At 42.2% G+C, this 20,808-nt stretch overlaps 1 protein-coding gene across 3 annotated transcripts in view; it reads right to left on the reverse strand.

Annotated features, from left to right (window-relative positions):
• Nucleotides 1-1,248: 1,248 nt before the first annotated feature.
• The window catches only part of RNF145 (ring finger protein 145), a 58,490-nt gene continuing 38,930 nt past the window's right edge, over nucleotides 1,249-20,808 (reverse strand). For all 3 annotated transcript variants that reach the window (XM_079968226.1, XM_079968225.1, XM_079968224.1), the window contains exons 5-11: nucleotides 16,046-16,281; nucleotides 12,336-12,511; nucleotides 10,601-10,741; nucleotides 8,470-8,652; nucleotides 6,154-6,301; nucleotides 5,066-5,422; nucleotides 1,249-2,934 (exon numbers count right to left, since the gene is read on the reverse strand). In XM_079968226.1, coding sequence (XP_079824352.1) covers nucleotides 2,500-2,934; nucleotides 5,066-5,422; nucleotides 6,154-6,301; nucleotides 8,470-8,652; nucleotides 10,601-10,741; nucleotides 12,336-12,511; nucleotides 16,046-16,281 — 1,676 coding nt within the window. In that variant the 3' untranslated portion in view covers nucleotides 1,249-2,499. The remainder of the gene's footprint in view (nucleotides 2,935-5,065; nucleotides 5,423-6,153; nucleotides 6,302-8,469; nucleotides 8,653-10,600; nucleotides 10,742-12,335; nucleotides 12,512-16,045; nucleotides 16,282-20,808) is intronic.

Below are 20,808 nucleotides of genomic sequence, written 5' to 3' on the forward strand. Positions count from 1 at the left end.
GGTTTTTTTTGCTGGGGGGTGAGAGCTCTCTCCTGTTTTTTCCCCAGGAATTTTATTTTATGTTTATGCTAGTGGGATGTACCCATTGCTGCCTGGGAATTTTTGCAAATATGTTTGTTAAATGGATAGCATAATTTGTGAGTTTGGACTTAGGATGCCACAAATCAGAAGTGACATTTTGGTCTGCCTTGATTCAAAATGGTGCTTGGCACCCAAAGGACAATAAAGTCTGCCAGCTCCACCTTGGGAAGCCTTGTGCCGAGTCTGGTGATAGAATCTTGAGAGGCGGCTGAACTTAAGCCCCAAAATGGGCAGTCAGGATAGAGTCACGTTTTGCTCTACCATCTTGATTCAAAATGACAGCCAGCATCCAAATGTTGACTAAAGCTGCTGCTCCCATATGGTGAATACTCATGTCATGTTTGGTGATGATTATCTCAACAGGTGTCCATACCTACATAGAACAAACGGACAAACCACTTTCCAAAATATATAGATGTAACATATGTTAGTGTGTGTTATTGTAGCCTTACAACTCCTACAAACATTAGGGTTTTCCCAAGCCTTATATTGCTTTACTGTGTATGGATGATGCCATTATTGCTGTAAAAAGGGTAGGCACTCATATAATGAGTTTATTATTAGTATATATGATTAAATTATTAGGATTGCAACGTTAGCTTCAGTTCATAATCTAGAGAATAAGGATAATATAGCCTTGCCTCACAGGGTTCCCGCCCTCCCCAGCCAAGGTCGGGCTCAGAGCGGCTTACAAGCAATAGTAAAAACAAGTTAAATGATTACAACTTAAAAACATTAAAAAATACAACATTAAAATATTGAAACATTAAAATATTAAAATGTAGCTTCATCGCAGAAGGAGAAGGAAAAGAAAAAAGAAAGAGAGGGAGGGAATCAAATTGGCTCCAAGCCAAAGGCCAGGCGGAACAACTCTGTCTTACAGGCCCTGCGGAAAGAAATCAGATCCTGCAGGGCCCTGGTCTCGTGAGGCAGAGCGTTCCACCAGACCGGAGCCAGAGTTGAAAAGGCCCTGGCTCTGCTTGAAGCCAGTCTAACTTCCTTAGGGCCCGGGACCACAAGGGTGTTGCTATTTATGGACCTTGAGGCTCTCCATGGGGCATACCAGGAGAGGCGGTCCCGTAGGTACGAGGGTCCTAGGCCGTGAAGGGCTTTAAAAGTCAGGAAATGTAGGAAACTTTCCTATGGAAGAACAAGACAATCAAAATGTAAAAATCTTCAAAAGTACTTTATTGAGACATTCAGCTATGTCTGTCAGTCTACATCCAAATTCACTACTAAAAAATAAAGTAATGTCACATTTCACATTAGGAACAACAACTCTCGAGAAAAACAAAAAATTGAGCCAAGCCTAGTGTATAAATAAGTGACTAGTTCCTTTTCATATCAAAATTCACATAAAAAATTGCCAGCTCCCATCCCTCCCACATCCCTAGTTCTACCTGAAAGCCATGATGAATGTAAAAATTTAAATACACACACATTTTTGTCAAAGAAGGGGGAAGGGGAAGAAAAAGGTGCAAATCCTATTAACAGCTTTAGGAGTGGCATTTGCGGCGTTTGATCATACAATTGATGTACTCATTCCCAAAGGTGCAAATATTGCCAGGAGATTAATACTGCTTCAATTCATCTGCAAGAAATTATACACTACACAGAACTCAACAGCACTGAGAGGCTTCAATCAGCACCATAAAACTCCTCCCATTTCTCTCTTGCACTCACCGGTGGAGGCGAGACAGAAAGTTCACCGGAGCTTTAATGACTTCACACAGCCCATGCTGTCCAGAAAGTTCATGAACGAAAAAGGTTTTCTAAAACATTGAAGTGTTTAAGACTCCATCATAAAAATTCAAGAGTTGCTATAGATTACATGAATGCAAATGCCCTACCCCGACATGCCCAAAGCACCACACTCGACTTACTTGAGTGCTGCCCTGTCCCAACACAATCCTTGATTTGTTTATTGTTACTTCTGAGATCTACAGGAGTTGTGTCACTGTTCTCGACTGAGCTCCGCTCACTGTAGAAAGACAAGGCCAAGGATATGGACTCAAACCTCTATTGCCCTTGAATTTTATTCTCCCTTTTCCATTTAAACAACACTGTCTTTTATTTTAATCTCTCCCTCTTCCTCTCTCTTCACTCACACCCCAACATCCTCACATTTGTTCCCCACCTCCCGCCGCCCAACTTTCCCTTCCAACAATACTCAGTTTTCATTTCCAGTTTCTGCCCTTTTGCAACATGGTGGCAGCTTCTAAGGTAGTTTCCAGTGGAACCCACTGGCAGCCCTGTAAACGAAGCAGCTCACAGAAAATCAGCATAGGATATCATAAATACATTTTGGCCAGCATTCTGAGAGTTAAAACTTGTTCGAGACAAATGAAGGGTTTAAGATTCCGTCTGCCAAATCAGGAACTCCTGGAGTGCTTAATTCTTCCACCAGCGCCCGCCTGTTCAATTCTGGATGCAGCTCCCTAGGTCTCGCGTTGCAACTTCTTCCCGTTCTTCAGCCGGCCTTTTGGTGACAGTTTCCCCCTGGCCAGACTCACTGGAAGATGCAGTGTCCAGACTGACAGAGTCATCCTTCACGTCGACAGAGTCCTGCAGGTAGCCTGATCCTTTGGCAGCTTGTCCATTGTCACTAGGTTTGCCTCCTGCCCTTTCCTGGTGCTCTGCACCGGCGGGCTCAGTGGCTTGTTGCTGAACAGTGTTTTGTTCTGCTCCAGGATTTGGTTGTGGCACGGGCTCCAATCCTAGCCCCGGGGGCTGAGTGGGGTTTTTAAGTTGGCAGTGGCACAGGGGGCAGGTTTCTTGCACATAAAGCCATTTCTTAAGGCAGCCCGCATGAAAGAAATGGCCGCAAGGCGTGATGATAGCAGATTTCATGTCCTGAAAGAAAGAAGGCAGAAGGATCACACAGCGCCCAAGCAAACACGCAGAGTCCTGAAGCTACCCTAAAACTCAGCATGGACTGCTAAAAGGTAAACCACAATGACCCAACTGCCCATGTTCAGTTGTCACCCTTTATTCATATACAGAGGAGACTTGCTTTATATCTATGCATTAGTAACACATGAGAACAGCAGAGCACAAAGCATAATATTTCATTCTAGGCAAGTAGGCTAAATTTTAATTACTAAGGATTTGCAGTGCAAGAACTACATAGACACAGCTGGATGAATGCCACAATTCTGCACAGAAACAGCATGTCCCATCATCCTTTGGCTAGCATGATAAGTCACTCTCCCAACCTTTGAACAGGAAAGGGAGACAAACAGAGGTGCCAGCTTCTCCAGATGTGATGTCCTGAGTAGTGTGGGGGCCCAGCCCTCTAAAAAATAAGATGGGGGGGCATAGTGCCTTGGCCCCCAGGAGCCAGCACCCTTGGAGACGGGGACAGTGTACTGGGCTTCTGAAGTTCTTTGAAAGCCTCCAAAATGCAGCACAACTGCAAGATTATCTCCACTCCCCTTTTCCAGCTCCAAGCTTGGAAAGGGCCTGCTGCTTTGGCGTTCTATTTCCAAGGTAATGAGGGTTCCTCAAAAGTGCAGCATGATTGCTGGAATGCCCCCAACCTCAGCTCCAAGCTTGGTGCTGGAGAAGCTCCCTGACTTCACAGTGATTGTTGGGGTGCAGAATGAGGTCAGGGAGAAGGTACCATCCCTGGAAAGAGCATCAAGTTCCTGACACAATTTCTGGTTGGCTACCAAGACTAGCCAAAATATGCAGATGCCTGCCTGAAGCATTTTTCACTGGCAGTTCCATTGAACCTGGATCCTTATATATGCAGTACATGTGCTCTACTAGTAACATGTGGCTTGGATTTGATGCTCCTGAACTGTAGCTAGGAAAGTACAAGAAGCTTTGTATTCCAAGAGCCATCAATGCAACCACTTCATTCAGATCCAACATGCATTCTTAGGAAGAAAAGACAGTTTTTGGGGAGTTTAAAGCACAAATGTGGAAGTGTGGCTTCCAGGTTTATTTTAACTTCATTATTAATGCTCACTTAAAAGGCTAGATCTAATTTAGATAATTGGCCTTACAATTTCTGCCCAACTGGTTCTTCGGGGATGCAGTGAACAGGCCTGAGATTAAATTGTTCTTGCAAAGTCACTGGGCAGGAGTTTGGAGAAACTAGTTGAGACTGTGTGCGAAGGAACCCAACAGCCTACCTGCATCTCTGGGTGGCTACAGACATCGGCTGCAAAGCAAGTTGCCAGTGCAAGCTTATCAGCATAGACATCACTCAATTTATTTCAGGCACAATTGTCAAAGTGAGATCCTTTATAAAGCAGTTACATTTGTTTCAAAAGATATGACTTCAAGACGAATTAAAATGTGAAGCTTTTGTTTACTTAAAAAACTATGTTTGATGCATCTTACAAAATTACAGGCATCATCTGCCTTTGACCACTTTTTTTGTTTTGTTTTTAATTGTGACTGGTGAAGAGACTGGCTCAGCTCAAACACTTAACTGGGCTGGGGCTACAATTTGCACGGTGGAAGTAGTGCGTAACAAAATGTGTGATGTGGGTATACTATTTGAAGTCTTGGAAATATAATGACCCAATCTACACCATCTACTACTCATCTGCAGAGGGAAGAATCATACATGTCAGGTCATTGTGCAGGCAGGCTGGCAAATCATAGAATTCTAGAACAGGAAGGGACCCTGAGGGTCATCTAGACCAACCCCCTGCAAGGCAGGAACCATAGTGAAGTGGCAGCCTTGCTCCCACTCCTCCATTGCACAGGTGGAAGTGCTAGCCCTGCAGGTATCTAAACAGGACAATTGTACTGCAATTTTATGTTGTGAACTGCCCTAAGATTGATGGATGAAGGGCGGGATACAAACAACTATAGTAACAGTAGTAACAGTAGTACTAGTAGTAATAAATTCCCCAGCTCAATTCATTTATAACCCAATTCAAAGGCAGAAACTTCAGCTCTTCCAATAAAATACCATAAGGAGGCAGAACAATATCCACAAAAGTACCATTTCAGAAGAGCTACACACCTGATAGCAGATGGCACAGATATCATTGTGTTGTTCCAACTGGTCTTTGGTAGCAGTGGGCAGTGATTTGATCTTATTCACAGCATCCCTGCGGAGAAGAAAACTCTTCCATCCCAACTGAGCACGAAGCCACACATTGTAATAGGAATGAATGAAGATGATCATCGAGCCCATCACAGTCCATTCTCCAAAGATGGTTTCCGACACACCATAGGCAACGACACAGAGAGCCACTAGGAACTCTAGCAGTCGATAGGTGCCATTCACATAGTAAATGACATCATCCATGTTTTCTACTGGCTCTCTCCTGAATTCCTCAACCATAAACAAGACATAAATGAAGAGTGTTCCAAGCACCTGGAGCAAGAAAAAATGACACTGATTTAAAAAGGGGACTGAGTCACAAAGCTAGAACTTCTCAATATTATGTTTGCATGGGTGAAGAATATAGATACCTAATCTAACAATGCACTTGCATAATGATAAATATATAATTGATATATTTAACAAGACAAACTCAAGGCTTAATTTTTTTTATTAAAAAAAGTGGAACACTGTATTTTAATGATTTATATATTTTAAGTGGAAGTCTGAATTTCAATGTTAAGAGTTTCAACACAAATACATTATGGCGTGATCAGGATAGTTTAAGTTACATGTAATATCGCTAGATACACTCCAGCCATTAAGTAGTTTTAAGGCTCACTGATTTCAGCAGGAGAGATTTGAGCACACGGTCAACTCTGCTGTTAAAAATCAATGGAAAGTGCTCTGCTTTAGCTGGGTTGTGTCCAACTGTTTGACATAGATAGTTTATGTTTAAACTTCCTTAGTAATGGGAGTTTTCTAAATTGGTATATCTGTTATACCACCCATTACAATCTGTAAATACAAATGCCCTGTACTTGGGCCTGGAACACAGAACAAGCTTGATGGAAAAGACATATTCTTTCAGTCTGTATTCCCCAAAACAACTTGGTCAACACCTTGCATTCTGCTTTCTAGCCCTGGTTTTCTAACACAAGGCCTTGCTGCCAGGTATGAACTAAAAAATAATTAACAGCATACAGGAGGCCATTATACCTTACCTGGAGGGAGGTGAGAATGCTGCTAGAAATGATTATCAGTAACCAGAAGTCCATGTGGAAAAACTGACAGATCATGTAGGCCATGTAAGCTGGAAAAACCAGCAAGAACAAACACAGACTCACAGCGCGAAAATGCTTCCAAAGGCTCCTGTAAAAAGAAACACAATTTTAAAATTAAAAAGGGCCTCAGCTTTAGTCTTCAGTGACTTGCTGAGTAGCATCGTCTTGGTGAGGACCATCATGATCCCTGCAAAGAAACCCAGCATCCAATGGACACCCAATGGAGCTGAATGTGTGAAAATTCAAGACAAGTATGTAGTAAAAGAAAGCACTTCTTCATGCAATGCGCAGTTAAAATTGTGGAATTTGCTCCGGCAGGAGGCAAGGATGGCTACCAACATGGACGGCTTTAAAAGAGGATCAAGCAGATTCATTGGGGACAAGGCTATCGGTGACTACTAGCCACAATGGCTATGTGCTACCTCCACAGTCAGAGGCAATATGGCTCTGAATACTAAGAACTGCAGGTGGGCAGAGTGTCGCTGCACTCATGTCCAGATGGCAGACTTCATAGGGCATCTGGGTAGCCTCTATGAGAGCAGGATGCTGGACTAGAAGGGCCACTGGCCTGATCCAGCAGGCACATTTTACATTCTTATGTAACAACCCACTTAACTTTTGAACATGATTGTTCTTTCGTTTCAGCAGATGGGGAAAAAGCACTCAGTTAGCTTTATAAAAGTAGCATTATTTAGTGCCATGTTGCTTCTCTCATTCGTGACCTAATTCAGTGGAGGAAGACTGCATGCCCCACCCTCCGAAGGGGTTATCTCTCTGTAACAGTACATAAGAATAAATTGGACACACAGATGTATCGCTATCTCCTGTGGGGGGGGGGGGCGGAGGAACCCACAACTCCAAGCTACAGCAGTGTCTGTGCAGAGAGGACTTGCATACTCCTGTATCTTTAATTCATGAAAATACCAAGGCACAACATCTGGATCTTAAAATTTAAGGACACCGCCCATAGCCATTTCTAGATCTTCTTTCTCCAGCCTAGTTTGTACCTGGCAGAGCTTGAGTTACAGCCTGCTGCCAGCAGAGCCAATTTATAGGTGCCAGCTATGCATTCCGCAGCTCTGATATTCCCTTTTCCCTCAGCTAATAAATTTAGCATTTAACATGCTCCAACAACCTGTGCTGGCCACAAGTAACCTCTAAGCAAAACAAACAGACACAGTGGATATAAATAAGCCTTCTCTTATTTACCACGCTTTCAGGCTACACAGATGAGAGGAAGACAAAGCTACAGGGAACGGTGGCAAGGTACAAAAAGCCATAGCTTCTAACCAGGACATTTTTAAGAAACACCTTCAAATATGCATTAGGTCACAGGTAAGATGCAACACTAAAGCAATTTTAGTCCCAAATCCTTGCTGTTCTAGTAAATCAACTTCAGGTTTCTAACCCTTACACATTTAAGGTTTTCTCTCCCCACTTCTCTGATTTATGGTCCTCAGTTGCTGTGCTCACTTTCTGCTATGTATTCATTCATTTGCTATTGGTCAACTTGGTTCCATACTCCAAATCCCACCCTTTGCACCTCCTGCCATGCTGCTCCTTTTCAGTGCTAACTCAATATACCATTCAAAACATAAGAACATACACACACAAAATAAACTTAGCCAGACATTTAGCAGAAGAGCTGTTAATCTTCATGACACTATTTTAGTAATTTATATCTGCATTAAAATTTGGTGACTACTAAGACTGAGAAAGCTACTCCCATACATTATAAATAGCACCAGAGAGAGCAGAGAGGACTGAACAGGGAGTACCTGTATCCCACTTCTTTTCAGCTGCTAAGGATCTAAGCCTTCCTTTCAGACACACAGGGCTGGTTCAAATGAAACACAGACTAAGATTTCAATGAGCCTTGGGATCAGCTGCTCCCTTGCATCATGCAGTGATTTGCTCCTGTATTCCCAAGTTTGAGGCAAACCACTGCTTGCTGTTTTGCCCACAATGACAAACTATGGTTTGTGCATGCTCTGCCAACTAGGATCGTAAGCCCCATAGTTGATCAGTTCAAATGAAATGGCAAGCAGGAGTTTGCCTCAACCAGCAAAGCAATCATCATGCATGAAGGAAGGAAGGAGTAAGTGAGCCTGATGACCCTTGAATGCTCATTCTCATATTTTGAAGCCATAGTTTGGTGCCTAAACTAACAAGCCCATAGTCCAAAATCCCACATATAGACTAGATTTACTTGCAAAGCAAGAATCAACAGACACCACTAGAAAATGCATGGCTTACTTGTCTCTTGAAGCTCCCAGAGCTAAGATAATGGGATCTGCTATCTCAAGCATGGACTGCAGGATGGACGCAACCACAATGAAGAGAATAATACTGAGCAGGAAAGCCCGGTGAACAACTTGCAATTCAATCAAGCCAGTCTGCACAGCCAGAATCAAAAGTGTGACTCCTTCCGTCATCCCTCTTCATCACATAAAAGGGGGAAAAAGGGGGGGGGACAAGCATAACATTTGGAGTATTAATGAACTGGGCACAATTTTAGAATTGTACAACTTAGCATAGAACTATGTTGTGGGTTTTTGTTGCCTTTTTCATCTGATCCTTTTTCGAGATATTGACTGTCAGCTGCAAATCCCCAATACAGTGCATTGGTCTTGGAATTCAAATTTCTGTTCACTCGACAGACTTAGGCAAGTCACCATCCATAAAATGGCTGGTGTGAGGTATGTGTGTGGTGGCCCAAGGGAGAGCCTTCTCTGTGATGGCCCCCAAACTGTAGAACTCCCTTTCAGGAGAGGTGTGTCAGGCACCGTCTTCTCTACAACTTAAGGCAGTCACTTTTCTTTTGGCCTTTGATAGCTAAACTATTTAGTTGATACGTATAATATTATTCATTTATCTAATTTATGAATTGCTTCCCATAAAACATCCTGAAATGATTTAACAATAAGAATTTCAACAATGAAAATGCATATAAATACAATTGCATGTCCGATAGGGTTATAGAGAATGCTCTTGTATTTGGGGACAGGGTTGTTTTTAATCTTTCTTGGTGGCTTGTATTTTTCTTCTAGATGTAACCTACCCTGAGACCTTACAGTGAAGGGCAGCTGACAAATTTAATCACTAGCAATTAATATAAATTAATAATGATCACATGGGCCCTACATTACAGAGCTGTGAGACTAAATACAACTGCACATATCCTGTAAAATACAATATAGGTACCAGAGAATGTTTTTCGACATCTTGTCTTCACCTGAAAAGATCCTGGATCACTTCTGATCTCTTTGATCCTTGGCTCATTTTTGAGTACAATATATATGCTTATGTAACAATGTAAGATTTCAGCATTCTAGAAATTTTGTACCACTAATGTTTATAAATTCCTATTTTTATGCCAAGCCACTGATGGAGAAAGGAAGCTATTTTCAGCTGTCTCTCCTTGTAATTTAAACAGGCTTTCAGGATGAAACAAAATTACTTTGGTTGGCACACAGAAGAGAAAGGAAGGAAACTGTATGAAGGGAGGGAGGAGAACACAGGTTATTACGTATCACAAAATGATATCACAATATGCCTGGTGCTTTTGGGAGCTAAGGAACACCAGATGCAACTCTGAGAAGCCTACAATCTAAAACCAGGGACGTGAGAGCCAAGGGCAACTGACTAGGGCTACTCATCAAGATGGCGAGCAAATTCAGGTGTGCATTCATTAAAACATCACAAGGAAACTGCAGGATGAAGTAAGAAGAATTGTTGAAAGCGGGTGGGGGAACCTGTGGCCCTCCAGATGTTGCTGGAGTGCAATTTACACCAGCTCTGGCCAATGGCTGTTAGTTGAAGTTGACGTGCCACAAGTCCTACACCCCTGTGTTAAAACAAAGCTCTGGGGGAGGAGCATGAAGAGGATTTTTCCCCCTTTCAGGTTGGGGTGTTCTGGCAGGGAGCAAAAAATATAAAAGGCAAAAGTGAGGCAAACTGATAATGCAATAAAAGCTTAGGAGAAAAATTACCATCAGATGTGCAAAAGAGCTTTTAAAGCTCTCTGCTTTGCTTACTGAGCTCTGGGAAGTGCCTGTGTGAACTATGGAGGCTCTTGCGAGATCTCCAATGGTCCCCTACTCAATTCAGTCAAGCATATAAAGCTGTGATTGTGTATGTAAAACTTGAGCAAGTTGCAGTTCTCTTGGAATGCACTGCAAAGGAGCTAAGCAGCACGTTTCTTAGGGGGAAAGGTACAAAATAGCCTATATTTCAGTGTAAAATCCAATAACAGTAGGACCTGAGCAGCATAGTAAGCTATTTTTGTGGCGAGCGGGATTTAGAAATATTACACTATGCTGTGCTCAGCCTAACTAAACACAGCCTAAGTTGTCAAAGGTTTAAGCATCCTCTGCTGTGCACTTACCTGTTCATAGCTGGGTCGTTCATGAATGCTCGGTAGCCTTGCAGGTAAAACTTGCAGAGGGTTAGAACTCCAAGTGCAACGAAGGAGACTGTAAACACCAAACCCAGGAGGGAATAGGGAGTGCTGCAGCATTCTGCAATACTAGGAAGGAGAAAATACAGCTGAATTAGATTTTTGTGCATAGATACACAGAAGAGGTTTGAGTGGTCCCTGATGCGGCTAAAACAGACACAAGGAGAACAACAGAGTAAGAAGAGGAGGGGAATGGAGACAAGGGTAAACAGGGGAATATCAATATGAATCAGTCCATTGCCATATTCTATAAATACTAATGCTGGAGCTACAGATCTAGCATAGCAGTGAAATCCTAAAGCATTTCTACTCAGAATGGGTCTTCAATGTACACACGTATCACGAAGCAATATTCAACTATTGGAGATATTACTGGAGATGTGTATTACAAGATAGTACCATTGAGGCAGGGGGTCCATTATATTTTGATAACAAGTCGTTCATTGACGAATAGAAATTAATACTTTTAGTTTGCTCATTGATGTTTCAATCCAAAAGAGTTCAGTTAGATGCAAGGTTAAACCAATGCATTTATACATCAATTCCCATTTAGCCAAAATATTAGACACAAGAAACCAGTTGTGGTGGGGCACCAACATTGAAGGGTACATATCCAAGGTTTCCATTAGTAGTTGACAAGGTATTTTCTCTACACGATTTCCAGTGTCAGTCTGCAATGGCCCAAGGATGTCTGCACAATACAAGTCTAATATGATTGTAAAATTAGAAATTAAGTTGCCGCATGAGGATTTGGGTCCATTCTGATGTGTTACTCTGCAATCCCATTAAACCGTTTATAGTTATTTCTGGTTATCAATGAAACCCAACTTCTTCTTCTTCTTCTTCTTCCTGGAACATGCAAGGATGCAATAGGCCCCGAGAGACAAAGGCTACAATGACTCCACAAAGCACAGTGCAACAGGTCCTTTCCTTGGGGTTGAGTGCCAACCACTTTTGATCATTTTGGCTGCTAAACCCTCCAAAGAAGCCTTCTCTTAGATTTCCTCCTGAAAATCATTTACTGAGGGGTGGGGCAAGGAAGTTTAGCAGAAACAAGAACTCCCAATTTCTGTAATTCTTCCTTTAAAAAATAAGGTGGGAAGGATTGCAGGCATATGCATGTACAGTGGTGCCTCGCAAGACGAAATTAATCCGTTCCGCGAGTCTCTTCGTCTAGCGTTTTTTTCGTCTTGCGAAGCAAGCCCATTGACGACTTAGCGGATTAGTGCTATTAGCGGCTTTTAGCGGCTTATCGGATCAGCTGATTAGCGGCTTAGAAAAAGGGGGGGGAGGGGAAAAAAACCCGCAGGAACTCGCAAGACATTTTCCTCTTGCGAAGCAAGCCCATAGGGAAATTTGTTTTGCGAAGCGCCTCCAAAACGGAAAACCCTTTCATCTAGCGGGTTTTCCGTCTTGCGAGGCGTTCGTCTTGCAGGGCACCACTGTATGTGCAAACGATCTGTGGTACAGGTTTCATTGCTTGTGAGGTGAGCCCTGTCACATGTGTAGAAACTTCTATGATGGTGTATACGCCAACAGGTGCATATAGGTTTTGCCACCCTGGTGTCCTCCATACATTTTAGAGTATAACATTCTAGCCAGCCATGCTGCTTTACACAGCACAGATTAGCAACAGCCCACTACAGATTTTTTTGTTAATTACCTGGTTAGAAAGAGAAAGAGTAGCCTCTCCCTAGAGGCAGGTTGATCCCGTGTGCTGAAGTAGGAGTAAATCTGAAGAGCAAACAGTACCAGCCAGAAGACCATGAAGAGGACAGGGACCACCAGCTGGTTCCACAGGGACATCCCCAGGGCCAGGAGGCCATACACTTCAACCACCTGGACAAGTTAAAGAGAAGAGAAGATTGCAATGATTTCCGTTGCCTCCCCAAAATCTAAATATCAGAAGGAGAAAATGGGGAGCACTGGATGTAAATAATGAGTGACGGCACAGTTATTCACATTTACTGTCACAACCAAATAGACACCCTGCCAACTATTTTTGCCACATTCCTGTTGACAAATCACAGGTGTCAAATCTGAGCCACTACTTTTACCTTTAAAAAAAGAAAGAAACGAAAATATTTTTTCAGTCACAATCTATAGTTCCTAAACCAGCATGTGGCATTCATTTTGATAATTAAGGCACATCTTTGTGTCTTGGCACTTTACTGAGATGATGATGATAATAATAAATGGCCTTGGTCCTGTATATCTGAAGGAGCATCTCCACCCCCATCGTTCAGCTAGACACTGAGATCCAGCGCTGAGGGCCTTCTAGCGGTTCCCTCATTGCGAAAAGTGAGGTTACAGGGAACCAGACAGAGGGCCTTCTCGGTAGTGGTGCCCGCCCTGTGGAACATTCTCCCATCAGGTGTCAAGGAAATAAACAGCTATCCTATAGCTATCCTATTTTTAAAAGACATCTGAAGGCAGCCCTGTTTAGGTAAGTTTTTAATATTTAATGCTATATTGTTTTTAACACTCGATTGGGAGCTGCTCAGAGTGGCTGGGGAAACTCAGCCAGATGGGCAGGGTATAAATAATAACAATAACAATAATAAAAAAATACACTCAGTTCTGCATCGATGGAAGGCTTTGAATATGATCATGCTCTAGGAGTAGGATCAGTAGTAGTTGGGTGTGTGGAACAATATGGGATGGGAAAGCAATTATGGCAAGATCAAAATGCTATCTGAAATGACTAAGTAAAACGGAGGCAAGAAGCTCTGCACAAAACTTCTGTGCTTGAAGTTCAGCTATGGCAATGTGCACAACAGTCTGCTTGGCTTTTCTGAAAGTTCAGCTGTTGCACTTATTTATGGTTAAGAACTACTTTACGGATAACAGTGGAAGTACCAGAATATAAAAATGCAGCTTCTCAATGGCCGTTTCTAAATTTTGTACTCTTTAGCCACTGCTGAGCAGCAAACATGTACTTAGCTGATTCAACTGTTACTTCTGCAATGGAAGCTTTTGCCAAGGTGACTATGCTTGCTGAGATTTGTGGGAGTTGGAGTCCCAACACACTGGCTACCCCTGATATGGCATTTTCAACTTTCAACAAGGTGTTTCCCTAATGGGGGGGATAGATAAGGATACACTGCCATGAGCAACTGGAAACAACAGAGGTAAGTTCACTAGACAGAATGCCCAGAAACTCTAATTGCAGCTGGAGATGACGGCAGGATATGCAACCAGTTTTGCCTATACTTTTCACCCATGTGCTTTCAAGAACTGTAGGGCTCTGGAGATATGGCTGCAAAGCAGTATTTCTGTCTGTGTTTTAAATCCTCCTCCTGCATTTCCCCTGCCTCTTCTGGCATTAAAAAAAAACCTATTGATAACAATGTCACCTCCAAGTCTCAGAAGGAGACATATGAGCAAAATATTGATTTACACTGAATTAATTCAAGCTGAGAAAAGGCAACCAATCAGATCAGTGAGAGCAACTGGAATACAAAGTAAGCAAAATGCAGTTAAGCCAACTCTGGGCAAGATTAAACAAGACGAGTTTTAGCCTGGAATATATATTAGACAGACAGACAAACATTTGCTGGATGAGTTCATTGGATCTTTTTTTTTACTTGTAAGCATAAAGCCTCAGTTTTTTGTTTTGAGCAATATATATTTTCCCTGTTTCAGAATAAATACAATTCTGATTATAGCGTGTTATTTTGTAGAGGTTGTCATGCCCTAACCCTAAATTACACTATATTGGAATCTTAACACAAAACCAATTCAGAGCTATAATTATGCTCTGATTGCAGGCAGTTTGTCTGAGATGCAATTTTGGGGGAAATTAACTTAGTGACAACTCTGTCCTCTTGTAAACAGCACTCCATTCTCTCTAGCTTACATTACACACAGTTATTCTTAACCACAGGCTTTTATTTATTTATTACCATCTCTATGATCCAAACAGAAGGTAGTAAGTATCTTCCAGATTGTTTAGATATTCTCAACAAGTAAATGTCAAGATTTGCACAGGGAATTAACAAAACAGTGGTATGAGTACTGTTTGTCAAGGACAAACACCTTTCTGCAAATGTTGAGAGTGTGTGGCACTGTACTTACCAGGCATTAAGATTTCCTGCAGAGGTTGCATTAGAAAGCCAGCTTACTTTTAATGCCTTCAAATGAATAAGAACTAAGGCAATCTAAACTATTTACATACAAGTACTTTAAAAAAAAAAGTTGCATTTGGTTTATATTTTTATTATGTCTTTTTCAGTGATCCACCTTGAATAAACTTTCAAATAAGGTACATCCATCTAAACTTTTTGACAGGACTGTTGTGAGGATAAAAGTGAGGGTTCTCTTTCATTCAGCTTGCCCCCAGTTTCCAGCAGATGTTGTGAGGTCACAGCCAATTACATCATGGGTGCCACAGGCAGAAGTACTGAAGTTCCTTCCACTAACATGTCTGCCACATCATAACAGCAAATGCAATTTTAAATGTAAAATTAAGTGATGCCATCACCCCACCCTCCTGTGCCAGTGGTTCTTGCATTTAATGTTTCATTAATCAATATTAATTATCCTTCAGCAATTTGGCACTGACTGTAGATCACAAAGCAAGACTAAATTGATTTGATTTATTATATTTCAATGCTGCTTTTCCTTCAAATGAATCCCAAAGCAGCTTGCAAACAGTAAGACTGTCACCTGGGAGAGCCCTAATTTCCCCTGCCCATTTCCCCTCCTTTCCATCACCGCACAGAAGAATGTACACACAGATCAGATAGCAAGTTCTCTGTTAAAGAGAGAACGTACCATCGTGTTAATTAACAAGCTGATGGTTATTTATATACATCTTCAATTCTACAGCTGCATTTGAGATTGCAGCAGTGTAATTAGCTATTTCAGTGTTTCATTAACTTCACGGATACATAGTATTTTTGGGTCGAGAAGATTCATTCCTCATGAACACTCATACACAAGCAGAGGCAATGCTTACAAACAGCAAGAATGGTTCATATTGGAACTCCTGTCAAAATGTTTCGCATAGCAGAAAGCAGTGTAGGTGGCAAGGGCGAAAGGGAGCTGTGGGCAATGAGACCTCTATTAATTCATGGGTTAAGGCAAAACTGAAATAGATAGCATTTCTCTCATTCAACAATGAAACCCTCCAATGTACAGGACTAAAAGAGACCTCTGTGTTATCGGTAACTGCACTGCACTTTGCATTACTCAAAAACAGCCGGCTCACAATTACATTCTACAAGCAACCCAGGCTTGCATCCAATACCTAAATGCTGGATATAGGTGTGTTTGTTTGTATGCATATGTATATGCACCTACCATATTACAAAAGTATGCAAGACCTAATGATAAAACCAGTTACTTTATTTCAACATGCATACGTCTTACCTGGACAAGTTCCCTATATGCAGACTTGGCCAGATTGTATGGTACCAGAAGATTGGATGCCAAAAAATAGAGAACTTCCAAGCCGGTGAAAATCATGGCAAATTTGTTGATGATCACAATAGTTTCCAGAGGGACCAGGCAAAGCCGTGCCAGCAGAGGGAGCATGTGAGCAGAGAAGAGCCAGATTTGTTTGGTTTTCATGACACAGGAGCAAAGGGTGCATACCACAAGCTGACCTGAAAGTGACAAGAGAACACTGAATAGCGACATCCTTTCCATTTCAACAAAATCTGTATCTTATTAGTGGCTCCCACCTCCCCTAGTAACCTCATTAAGCAGCGCCATAGCCTAGAACGCAGCCTGACGCATCTTATTTTGATTAAATACATTGTCCTCACGCAACAATGATGGACTAAATCGACAGCAAAGGGGGAAGATCACACTGGGGACTCTGCAGGGCTGGATTTAGGTTTGATGAGGCCCCAAGCTACTGAAGGCAATGGGACCCTTTATATGTCCAGCTGTCCTTTGTCAACAACAAATTGTTGCTGTTTTTTTGTGTTGAATATATGCTATGTCATTTATGGACCTAATAGGTATCTAAAGCATAGCTGTCAACTTTCAGATTTGAAAATAAGGGATCAGCAGCCTCACCTGTCCTGGGGACAGTCTATGGGATATCTAACAATCCGGGATAGCAGCGGGAAGCGGCGCTGGAATAAGGGAATTTCCCGCCAAAAAAGGGAAGGTTGACAGCTATGATCTAAAGCCATTTGCACAAGTTGCCATGTAACCCGTAGGCACCCTATATATAGAAATGAGCAAACCAGTGATATTATAGGGGCCCAGTACTTATATCATTGGAGTAACTACACAAACTACACAACACAAAACACTATTGCTGTATGTAGGTTTTATTTTGTTTTTTATCTTATATTTTGTAAATGTACATCCAGTTTTTTTTTCCTTTAATTTTTTTTGGGGGCCCCCAAGAGAGTGGGACCCAAAGCTATAGCTTGTTTAGCTTATACGTAAATCCAGCACTGGGACTATGCGTAACTGCCAAATCTAAATATGTAAAAGCTGCATACGAAACATAGCTCAGCTAGTCAAGCTGCTTTTTAACAGAAGGCAAAATTGTGGTTGCTGCATGTTTTGTGAAAATATGGGAGGACTGTGGCAAAAATATAAATATAAGAAATATAGCCCTAGGCAGTATGCTTAAAGCAAGGGTAGCAAACTTTGCCAGTCCAAGGCCCACAGTCCCTCATGGGTGAGCTCCCAGGGACCACATGGCAGTGGTGGGTGGGGTCAGAGACAAGTATGGGTGGACCAACAGATGTGATCCTTACCTTTGTACTCTTGGTTATATTCGGTCAGAGGTTTCTACACACACACCACTGCAAGCAAGCAAGCAAGCAAGCAAGCGGCGCTATCACACTTCAAAAACATGCACCAGAGCACTCAAGAAAAGTGTGGAGCACGACCAATGGGAAGTGTGGCTTAAAAAGGGTGTGTAGCCTGGGCAAGTTCCCAGGGGTCAGCTGGAGTGTCCTGGAGGGCCACATCTGGCTTCAGGGCTGAGGTTGGAATGGCTGCCTTACATATTATATTTCAATGATACCTAGTGGTACCTCTAGATACGAACGGGATCTGCTCCGGAGCCCCGTTCGCATCTAGAAGCAAATGTAACCCGTTTCTGCGTGGGTCACATTTTGGCACTTCTGCGCATGACATCATTTTGAGCGTATGCACATACGCAAGCAGCGAAACCCGGAAGTAACATGCTCTGTTACTTCCGGGTTGCCGCAGAGCGCAACTTGAACACGCTCATCCTGAAGCACATTCAACCCGAGGTATGACTGTATATTTTTATATTTATATTTACAGACTGGCTGTGTGTGCTTAACAGTGCAAACTTAAGCATGGTTACTCAGAACCAAGTTGCACCAAGGTCAATGGAGCTTAATCAGAGTTCAGGGTGCCTAGAACCACAGTCTAAAACTTGTACTGTTTGAAAAAGCTAAATAGCTTCCCTGCTGTGTATGTCATTACAAGGTACGTGCAGTTAATAATGAGAGGGAGATGGGTGCAATTTTAATGGCTTTCGCTGCAGGAATAAAACAAAAAATGTAACGTATGAAGCAAGTTTCTCCACACCCAATAACTTAGCTCAGAGTAAGGGTACTTAACACTGAAATGCTGCTCAAAAGATATTAATATGCCCAAGATGCAGCTTACTCATGACTCGTGAGGGAATACTTAGGAACTCTTGATAAGGTAACGAGGCTTTCAACTTTCATAAATGGGAGGATGCCCTCATGCCCACAGTTAAGAGTGACTGCTGCACATAACACATAGACTCGGGCTGCAATCCTGTGCCCACATACCCAGGAGTCAACCATATGGAGCTCAAGGAGAATTAATAACACGTAGGCCTTGCCTAGGATTGTGCTTTGAAAAGTGGCAGCCAGAAGCCACTTCATCTTAGGAAGACTGCTTCCCAATCATCCAACAGAGCCTAGGAGGTTAGCTTTCAAACTATCAGAGGTATGCACAAACCACAAAATTCAGTTCAAACCCATATTCTGCACATCAGAAAACACACACCCCCACTCAGTCAGAAGTAGCTTTACACCTTAGATGGTAAGCTTTCAAATATGCTTTTAGCAAAAGCTTGACTGTAGTATTTTTTTTTCTTTTTTTGACAGCTGGATCACCCAGGTGCCACAAAACCCCTTAGGGGTTCTGGCTTTGACTCCTATCACCTCATATAGACCCCATTTCACTTCTGAGGCACCTCACCTTAGTTCTGAATTCATCCAAATCTGATGCATACCATTAGGATACTGTGTGTGTGTGTGTGTGTGTGTGTGTGTGTGTGTGTGTGTAACAGTTCACTAAAATGCAGGCTGTAATATACAAGTTGTTTCACAGAAGTGAAAGTAAAAGTCCCATCTGTGGAGGTGCTTATTAAGATGGCTTGAACTTTCCACTGTTTCTAACTTAGTAATCATTGTTTTCTATTGTGGCCCAAAACATACACACACAAACACAGCAACACATTGTAGCTGTTACACAATAAGCCTTTTAAAGGCAGCAAATCCTTTTGTGTCGAAGCTAGTGTCATCAGTGACACAACAACACCCAACTTCCTATACTTGTACATCTTGTGCACACTGACTGGGCGATCCTCCCTTCTGGGAGTCAGAAAGTGTGATTCATATAACGTATCTGTGAGAACCAAAGCTATGTCCTCCAATTTCATCCACAAAAAGAAGACATTTGCTGATTTCCAGACATTAATGAGGACTGGCTGAATATTAAAGCAAAGTTTTGCTCATGGCTGCGGCTAAGTGAATAGTTCAGAACTTCTGAAGTACCGTACACATATTTGGTTACTTGAAGTTGCTCCACATTCATTTATAAGAGAATACAGAACATGATTCACACAACACAGATGACAAAACGGAGTTGAGAGTGAATAATCTAAGAGCAGGTGATCTGAGTAATAGTCTAATTAAAGCAGCATATAAAATGCCCAAAAATTTAGCGCCTTCTCGAATTCTCCTCCTGTTGCGTAACTTCGTATAATTTTCTCTTTGCAGTTTTCCAATTATGGGTACAAAAAGTGAAGGCACATTGGAAAGCAAAGGCAATCTTTAAATTCTACAGAATTGTTGTGGTGCCCCCTAATTGGTTGATGGTATGAACAAGCCTGTATGCCAGCTGTCTTCACCCTCTCAGATACCTTCAGTCTCACCCAACCACCTTGAGACACGGCTGAGAGTTAGACAATCCTGCTTGTCAATTTAACTTTTTAATTTTATTTTGTTAGGCCCATCTCCTTTTACATAATCATTGGTGCAACTGGTAATTTCTTGTCCCAGAGGGAAATGTGGAACACACAGCACGAGCCTGCAGTCAAAATTAATTACACACATCAATATTTAAAGCAACTTCGCAACCTTCCCATATGCCAAGACACACAAGATGGGGAAGTTTTAAAATTAGCCCAGCGTTCTTGAGACAGGGCTAGCTTAGTCAATGTGGCTGCAAAGAGGGAGAGAGAAAGAAAACAACCACACCAACAGCAGAGTACTTTTGTGCACCGGCCCAATAGTGTGAATGCTGGAAAATGGGATTTTTGAGCAATTAGTTCATCAGCTATGAAACAGAAGCCATTCATTTTGCTTGTTAAGCCCTTGCACTGAAGTATGATGCTTGGAGACTTAATCATAGCTGAGGGCTAATTTCCACTGCAGTCTGTTTATCATTACACGAATTAGAAAAACGCAGGCGCAATCAGATCAAAGGGCGGCATATATTCTGATCTGAATGTCTCTCACAAGAGGCAAAGGAAATAAGCTGATACCTCAAGTTTTAGGTTAACTGAAAGTATTCTTATCATGTGGAAGTTTTGTGGGAACAACCAGGGGTGCAGAGACTGATTTGATAGCGAAGGGTGTTCTGCTTTGTGCGCTTAAGCGTGCCATTAATGCAGAATGGTGGCCATAACTCAGATTCCTGACCATATCTCTCCCCACCTAATTTTCCTATTCTCTCAAGGCAGGTTCAAGATGCCTATGCATGTTGCTATTTAAGGAAAAAACAAGCTGGGAGCCATGAGTGCGGGGAGCATGTGTGTATATATGCACAGACAGATAAGGGAAGGAAGTTCCTGCTTTGCACAACAGCATAAGAAGGTTAAACTAGAGCCACTTCCTGCTCACCAGGCCCTGACCTTTAGCAACCAACCACTA

Source organism: Podarcis cretensis, assembly GCF_951804945.1.
Source record: "Podarcis cretensis genome assembly, chromosome: 2".
In the NCBI taxonomy this organism is placed as follows: Eukaryota; Metazoa; Chordata; class Lepidosauria; order Squamata; family Lacertidae; genus Podarcis; species Podarcis cretensis.